The 8,932-nt window shown below is 39.1% G+C and overlaps 1 protein-coding gene across 1 annotated transcript in view; it reads right to left on the bottom strand.

Moving 5' to 3' along the window:
* DHX57 (DEAH (Asp-Glu-Ala-Asp/His) box polypeptide 57) overlaps positions 1 to 8,932 on the bottom strand; it is an 82,098-nt gene that overhangs the window by 61,256 nt on the left and 11,910 nt on the right. The window contains exons 3-5 of the mRNA XM_011935940.1: positions 8,609 to 8,767; positions 7,418 to 7,606; positions 6,274 to 7,112 (exon numbers count right to left, since the gene is read on the bottom strand). Of these exons, the coding sequence (XP_011791330.1) occupies positions 6,274 to 7,112; positions 7,418 to 7,606; positions 8,609 to 8,767 (1,187 nt within the window). The remainder of the gene's footprint in view (positions 1 to 6,273; positions 7,113 to 7,417; positions 7,607 to 8,608; positions 8,768 to 8,932) is intronic.

Raw genomic sequence — 8,932 nt, 5'->3', positions numbered from 1 at the left:
AAATGAGGGGGAGTTGCGAGTTTCACATGTTCTTGTCTGATCATGAGGAAATGATCAGTAAAAATGAGGGGGAGTTGCGAGTTTCACATGTTCTTATCTTAACCACCATTTATTTGTACGCCCCTGTGACTTGCCTTCCTTCCTGTTATTAAGGGCGAACCATCCTTTATCTTAAAGTCAGTCTTTCTATTTGTAAACTATATGCCATTTCTTTAATCTCCTCAAGGAAATCATTCCAACACTTATCCTCCTTTCTATATCATTGGTTTTTCATTCTTCTTTGGATCATTCCCATCAGCACACAGACATACTATAATGTCTACCCTCTTAAAAAAAAATCAAACCAAGCCAAATCCTCTCTTGAGTGCACATCTCCCTACAGCTACTGCCCCATCTCTCCTCCCTCTAGCTCCCTTATAGTAAAGCTTCTCATTTAGGTTATCAAAATCATTGTCTCTGTCTCCATTTTCTTTCCTTGTCTCTCTCAAACACAACCCAATCAATATTTCCTATGCTAATACAGCTCTTGTCAAGGTTAACTATGATATCCACATTGCCAAATCCAGTGGACAATTCTTAGTGCACATTTTCCTTGACCTGCCAGAAGCATTTTTCCACAAATGTGTACCCTCTTTAAGCATACAATTCAATCTTATTGACTACTCTCCTTTAAAACACCTTTGTCCCTTGGCTTCCAAAAACCACTCTCTTAGTTTCCTACTTCTTTGGCAGCTCCGTCTCAATCCCCTTTGTTTTTCATACTTTCTCTTAGTTTTATTTTTTAATTAAAATTTTTAATTGATACATAATAACTGTACATTCTTTATAGGGTTGATAGTGGTTTGGCTGCAAGTCAAATCTCATCTTCAATTGCAGTTCCCATAATCCCCATGTCATGGGAGGGAACCAGTGGGAGACAGTTGAATCATGGGGGCAGTCTCCCCCATACTATTCTCGTGATAGTGAGTAACTGCTCACGAGATCTGATGGTTTTATAAGGGGCGTCCCCCTTCACTTGGCTCTCATTCTTTTCTCTCCCGCCACCTTGTGAAGAAGGATGTGTTTGCTTCCCCTTTCGGCATGATTGTAAGTCTCCTGAGGCCACCCCAGCCCTGTGTTTTTTGATATTTCCTAAACCTTCCAAGCACATTCCTGCCTTAAGAAATTGCTATTCCCTCTGCCTTGAATATTCTATACTCAGAAATTCACAGCTTATTCCTTTACTTACTTCTTGCCTCTCTTCACGTGATATCTTATTGGGGGCTATCTACCTTATTAGGGGGGCTTTCTACATAAAATAGTAATTCTATTTTGGTATTTTATATCCCTGTTACACTCCTTTATTTCTCTCCATAGCATGTGCCACCGGGTAATGTTATACATTTGTTTATGTCTTTTCTATCTCAAATCCCATTCTATCTAGATAAGGACAATATTTTACTCCCTGCTGCAATTCGAAGTCCCTAAAACAGAAAACAGTGCCTGGTGCATTCAGTAAATACTTACTGAATGAATGAACAGCTATGGACTCCAATAATGTATAATGTCCACATTATACACTGAAAAACTATGGAGCTGCAGCTAACTCAGAAGTTAGGTTCTTGGCTAGGCATAGTGGCTCACGTCAACTGTGGCTCACCTTCAACACTATGGGAGGCCAAGGCAGAAGACTCGCTTGAGCCCAGGAGTTCGAGACCAGCCTGGGCAACATAGAGAGACTATGCTGCTTGCTATTTATAAAGTCTATAGTAGTGTACAGTAATATCCTAGGCCTTCACATTCACTCACCACTCCCTCACTGACTCACCCAGAGCAAATTCCAATCCTGCAACTTCCATTCACGGTAAGTGCCCTATACAGGTACCATTTTTAATCTTTTATACTCTATTTTTACTATATCTTTTCTATAACTAGACATGTTTACATACACAAATACTTACCATTGTGTTATAATTGCATATTTAGTACAGCAACATGCTGTATAGATTTGTAGTCTAGGAGCAATTGGCTAAATCACATAGCCTAGGTGTGTTGTAAGTTGCACCATCTGGGGTTGTGTAAGTACATTCTATGATGTTTGAACAACAATGAAATCACCTAACAATGCATTTTTCAGAACACATCTCTGTCAATAAGTGATGCCTAATTGTATTTATACTGTATAACATGCAATAGCAAAATGTTTACTTTTATTACTCATTAGAATTACTAGAATTCCCATAATTTATTCATTAGTTAAAAGCTGAATAGGAGAGAAGCCTAGATAAGACATCTGTTACTGGTCGCTACATGTAACACCATCAGATGATGGCTGATTTGGCTGGAAAACACACAGCTTATCAACTAGAAAGACACAGTACAGTCATGTTGCACTTTAGGCTGTTCAATGTTTGTTTCTTGAGATGGAGTCTCACTCTGTCACCCAGGCTGGAGGGCAGTGGTGTGATCTCAGCTCACCGAAACATCTGCTCCCAAGTTCAAGCAATTCTTCTGCCTCAGCCTCCCTAGTAGCTGGGATTACAACTGACCACCACCATGCATGGTTGATTTTTGTATTTTAGTAGAGATGGGATTTCACCCTATTGGCCAGGCTGGTCTCGAACTCCTGACCTCAAGAGATCTACCCACCTGGGACTCCCAAAGTGCTGGGATTACAGGCGTGAGCCATTGTGCCTGGGCATGTTCAATGTTAACATCATCATTTTAACATCAATCTATGATGCCTAAGGAATACTTAAAATAATTTTCCTCACATTATTTCTGTATTTACTATCAGAGTAACACTGGGTATAATAGCAGTATTACACTCATTTCACAGCGTCATGCAACCTACATACACACAAAAGCTGTTATTTCCCATCATGCCTTCAGAAATGGGTTACAAAGAGGAAGACAATTAATTTGACCAGAATTACTCGACTTTTTTTCCCTTCACAGCCATTCGTTGTCCCATACATTAGGAGTTGATACCATTTCCATATTTAAACATTCAAAGAGTTATAATGACCTGGAAGGGCGCCTTGATTCACTGAAGATACAAAAGTCGTCTCCATCATCCCATATTCTACTGGAGGCCTTTCTGTTGCCACCACCACCACCGCCACTGCCACCACTACCACTCCCATGAGATTTACTGGCGTGACTCCTGCCTCCTCTTCCTCCTCTAGAAGACCCTTTTCCACCTCCTTTGCCTGGCTTGCCTTTTCTTCTTACTGAAGAACTCATTTTCACCTGTAAGAGAAAAAAATTAATGTAGACATCATAAAACCAGATAGGTATGATAATCCTTTGTTTGCCAAACTTATGAATATAGGCTACTTTAAAGAAACGAAGGAAAATGCACATATAAAAAGAGCTGATCTTGGAGCAGGATTCTGAATCTGTTCCAGTGAAAACATTTTAAAACTACAAAATAAAAAGAGCCAGCCAGTTTAGGGGCAGTGTGGATAAATCTTCACAAAAGATTTATAAGCACTTCTACCTCAGGACTAATATTTAGTGAATGTCTCTGACACAGATTTCTTAACTAAAGATATACACCATAAACACATGGATAAGTGTCAAACACACATGTCTAGGCTTTAATCCTAGATTCTCATTTGGTTAGGTCTAATTTAGAGTTTTATTTATTTATTTATTTATTTATTTATTTAGAGATGCAGTCTTGCTCTGTCACCCAGGCTGGAGTGCAGTGGCACGATCTCTGTTCAATGCAAACTCCGCCTCCTGGGTTCAAGCAATTCTCCTGCCTCAGCCTGTAGAGTAGCTGGGACTGCAGCTGCCTGCCACCATGCCCAGCTAATATTTGTATTTTTAGTAGAGACGGGGTTTCACCATGTTGGTCAGGCTGGTCTCAAACTCCTGACCTCAAGTGATCCGTGCACCTCAGCATCCCAAAGTGCTGGGATTAAAGTTGTGAGCCACCACACCCGGCCTAGTATAGGATTTAAAAAATCCAGTTGAGAAGTTTCCATGCATTTAATATATGTTTTGACAAAATTTAACTGTATACACACTCTATCAGGAACACAGCTTGGGCTCAGAGATTCTGCCAAGGGCAAAAGGGAAGTAGGCCATAAAACAGATAGCTCCTAATCTTTTTCCAAAGGACCGACTCCATTTACAATGGAGTGTGGAGAAGTTCAAATTTAAAGGTGCTTTCAAGAATAGTGAGGTTGTGGGGAAAGGGAGATTACAGGATTAAATGAAGATACAGTTTAGACTGTTGGCCAACTAGTTTGCAGGAAGCAAACCAAGGAATAAGACCACTAGGAAGTTCCTTTTTGGGATTAGAACAAGTATTAAACCGGGATCTCAGAAACTATTGCTTCACAGAAGCCATAATTTGGTTGGATTAGTTTGTAAAGGAATTTACTCTCCAGAGCATTGTTGGAAACAATTGAGCAATCAACCATGGGCATACCCAAAGCCGTGCCTCCCAGAGGAGCAATAACAGAGGCTTAAAATCGTGGGAGGGAAATAGACTTCACTAAAATATTCTAGCCAGTCACTAAAAAGTAAACCAGCAAATAACAGTAAGAAGCCCCCGAAAGGGGAGAATCAGTACCCAGAGTTGTTACAGTGTGTTATCTAAAATGCCCAGTTAACAACAAAAAGTCACAAGGCATGCAAAGAAACGCTTAAGTATGACCCATACACTGGGGAGAAAAAGCACAAACTGTCTATAAGTGAGATCAGATGTCAGATTTAACAGAAAAGAACTTCAAAATAGTCATTGTAAGTATGTTCACAGAAATAAAGGAATGCACAATTAAAGCAGTAAAGGAAGGTCTGATGACAATGTCATAGCAAATTGAGAACATCAATAAAGAGATAAAAAATTATATATATTAAAAAGAACCAAATGGGAATTCTGGAGTTGAAAAGTATAATAATTGAAATTAAAAATTCACTAGAGAAGCTCCATAAACACGAACTACCAAGAGAAAGAACTGATGAACTTGAAGACAGACTGACATTGATTATGCAAGCTGAAAACAGAGAGAACGATAAATGAAGAAAAGTGAACAGAGCCTTGGAAAAATGTGGGATACCATCAAGGGTATCATACACATATAATTAGAATACCAGAAGGAAAGGAAAGAAAGAAAAGAGCAGAAAAAATATTCAAAGAAATAATGGTAGAAAACTTCTCTGATTTACTGAAAATCAATAACCTCTACATGCAGGAAGCTCAATGTCCTCCAACTATTAGAAAATAAACACAGAGATCCACAAAATAGATAAGTTGCAACAAAAATGTTGAAGGTCAAAAGACAAGGAGAAAATCATGAAAGGAGTAAGAGAAAAACAACTTATCACTTACAAGGGGAACCCCAATAAAATTAATGACTGATTTCTCCACAGAAACAATGGAGGGCAGAAGGTAACGACATATATATTTAAAGTACTCAAAGAAAAAAATAGGGCTGGGCACAGTGGCTCACGCCTGTAATCCCAGCACTGCGGGAGGCTGAGGTGGGCAGATCACGAGGTCAGGAGATCGAGACCATCCTGACAAACACAGTGAAACCCCATCTCTACTAAAAATACAAAATTAGCCAGGAGTGGTGGTGCATACCTGTAATCCCAGCTACTTAGGAGGCTGAGGCAGGAGAATCACTTGAACCCGGAGGGCAGAGGTTGCAGTGAGCTGAGATTGCACCACTGCACTCCAGCCTGGGGGACAAGAGCGAAACTCCATCTCAGAAACATAAAAAGAATCTGCCCAGTAAACCTGGATCTAGACTAGGCTAGAAGCCTGCACAAGTATTTGAGGATTTAGGGATTCATAGAGCTATCCCTAATGAATTCTGGGGATCTAGTATACCAAAAGCAGGAGGGTACGGATAGGGGTATAGAAAGCAAAATATCTCTAAAATTTCATTTGAAAGTAATTCAGTATACAATATAAGAAGTAATCATATGAAAACCAAATGAATTAAATAAAATAGATTTTCTGAGAAGGCACCTTAAGGTCCTTCCAAGCCTCAGATTTTATATGGTTAAAATAAACACACACACAACAAACTTCAACTCAGGAAGCCCATCCACAGCAACACAACTGGGCCTTAAGCAACACAATTGAGCCTTACAATTAAAGTTGGACACAATTACAGTTCAGGGAATTATCATTCCCTTTTGCCCATGGGACTGAATGGCTTGTTCAGTTTGTTCAAGATCACTAAGCCATCCTGGACCAGCTTTAAAAGCTTTGACTTCTAAACCCATAATTCTGAATGCCTCCCTCCACAAGATCAATGCCTTACATACCTTCTGGAATTTGATTAGAAACGAAAGAATTATTTGGAATCACTGGTTTATGACAGGCAGGATTATTTATCCTGGTCCTAGAGGGTACTGGCAGAAAGTTCACGGGAGGGACACTATACTTGTGATGGGTATTCGTTAGTAACTTGATTATTTCCGATTCTTCCTCTAAAAGGGTTATCAAAGAATATACGACAGGTTCCGAAGTTTCCGCAAATGTCAAGGCCTTGTCATAAAGAAACTCAGAAATATGTAAACGACAAGCCAGAGGTAGGTTCTCATTGGTGGAATAAAATGCTATGAGGGGAGCTTGGTAGGGATATTTGTGGTCTTTAGAAAATCGAATTTCAAGTTCATATAAAAAAGATCCATCTTCATTAGCATTAAGATGAGAATCGTCTACACTTCTTTCTATTCTTCCAACAATTTGATTTGGGGGCACTTCATGTTTGAATTTGCATTTTGATCCAAATTTACAATTTCCTTTGAGGTAAAATTTACAGATTTCAAGTGAATTTTCTTGTACATTTTTGGTACTTTCTTTTGGCTTGGATTTGCGGAATCTACTTGTCAAATACTCCAGTTCTAATCCAATGGTCCAGACTCTGTTCTGAATTCTTTCTATAAATTTTTCTCCACAGATGGACTTGAGAGCAAACGCCTCTTCCTGTCGCTGTTCCATACACTCATCCAAGCTTATCTGGTTGACTGCCTCAGAGATCTTCATCCTCTCTCCAAATGTCTCTGAAAAACACTGGGTAAGGAGATGCTCTAGTGATGCTCCCACATCTCCATCACACATCCTCAGGACTGCTTGACAGCGTTCAATATTGAAACCATACCTGTCAAGGGCAAAACATGACAAAAATGACACAAAAAGCAGTATCACACCATTACAGTAAAATTCATTTAAATATGCTTATGTGAAGTTATGACTATACATAGGCAGGGCTTGTATTTTGAAAAAGCAACCCTGATAACAATAAGCCCTCCTGAATGACCCCATCTGATAAGATAGAATATTAGGCCTAGCAGGCTTTGCTGGAACCCACAAAATAGGAAAGTACACAAAGAGGGGTAGTGGGTTTATATGATTTCAGTTTCCTTGAATTCTTTCCCAACTCCTAAAAATGATTAAAGCAATCACCTGGAAAGTTTTTGCACTGCAAATGGGGAGACTGTAAATTCTGGAACATGAGGCTCCACTGGGGCTAAGCCAGCATATTCCAAAGGATCCAAGTCGGGAACGAGGGAAGGTTCCTGTCCAGCTGGCCAGTACCGCTCATCGTTACAGCAATCAGGCTCATCATCTTCCTCCTCCCCAGAAATGCCTCTTCTAGCAAAGGCAACATTTTCATATATTAGATATTACTTTCTACTTACTTCAAAGAAAAATTTAGCAAAGGTCTAAGAATTTAATTAATAGGATCCTGACTACTCTTCAGTTGCTGATTTAATCTTATATTGAACTATTAATTTATACCTTGGCAATTAACATTTAGCAGTCATTTATTAAATGCCAGGTACTGTGTTAAGTGCTTTATATGAACTAACTCCTTTAATCTTCCCAATAACTATACCAAGTAATATTGGAATGTCCTTTTTTTTTTCTAAGATGATCAACTAAAACTCAGAGAGGATTAGTAACTGCCTAGGTTACACATTAAGGAGCAAATAGAGATTTTACCAAAGGCAGACAGATTCCAGAGCCTATGTTCTTAATCACAGAAACCTCGGCTATCCTCTGTCTTCTCATTCATAAAAATAACTATCCCTAATTGTTTGTTTTGCTACATAATCCCCTTTTCTAAGTCTCAGATAAGAGATTTGTAGATAGGATGGAAAATGAGCTGTTCATGACTGGCCACTAATTAATTCTGGTAAATGGAAAGAAGGAATTAACTCCTTCAACTGAAATCCAAAACAAAAGAGCGACTAAGATTTAAGAATAAAAGCTTTCTCTTACGCAGATGGTCATGATAAGCAAATCCTGAGACCGCACCTGACCAAGTCAATATTTGCACCTTGAACACTACTTCTGCTTGTTCATTACAAGGGTTTATCTGGAAGATTACAGATAAATCAGTTACTGAATCCATATAAGCACTGCCCTGGAAAAAAATAAAGATAAAAAGGCAATCCCATGGATGCTGCAAAACAAACTCACTCTAAAATTGTTGCTGAATAATTATTCTTGTACTTCTCTTGACTCACTTTCAACTAATTATATGGCCACAATAGAATCCGTACTGACACAGCATTCCAAAGATGCACAGGACCTTCACACTGCCAGTATGTTTTCCTTACTATAATAGTTTATTCAAATAAAACAATTTACTCAGATCCAGCATCAGCATCTTGCTCTTGCAGGTCTCGGAGAAGAGCTTTCACTTTCTCTTGATTCTCAGAAGTCATATGTAGAGTCTGAAGGGGTACTTTGGCTTTGGGTTTCCATTTTGGGCGTGCCTCTCCTTTGCTTATGTTACTGTTGCTAGGTCTATAGAGGACAAAAGAGCAAAATTACACACATTATCTGCGATCAGAACTTTTTTTTTTATTTTTTTATTTTATTTTATTTTATTTTTTTTGAGACGGAGTCTCGCTCTGTCACCCAGGCTGGAGTGCTGTGGCCGGATCTCAGCTCACTGCAAGCTCCGCCTCC

This window comes from Colobus angolensis, unplaced genomic scaffold (genome assembly GCF_000951035.1).
Source record: "Colobus angolensis palliatus isolate OR3802 unplaced genomic scaffold, Cang.pa_1.0 Scaffold15, whole genome shotgun sequence".
Lineage (NCBI taxonomy): Eukaryota > Metazoa > Chordata > Mammalia > Primates > Cercopithecidae > Colobus > Colobus angolensis.
This window is presented reverse-complemented; position numbering and strand designations above follow the sequence as displayed.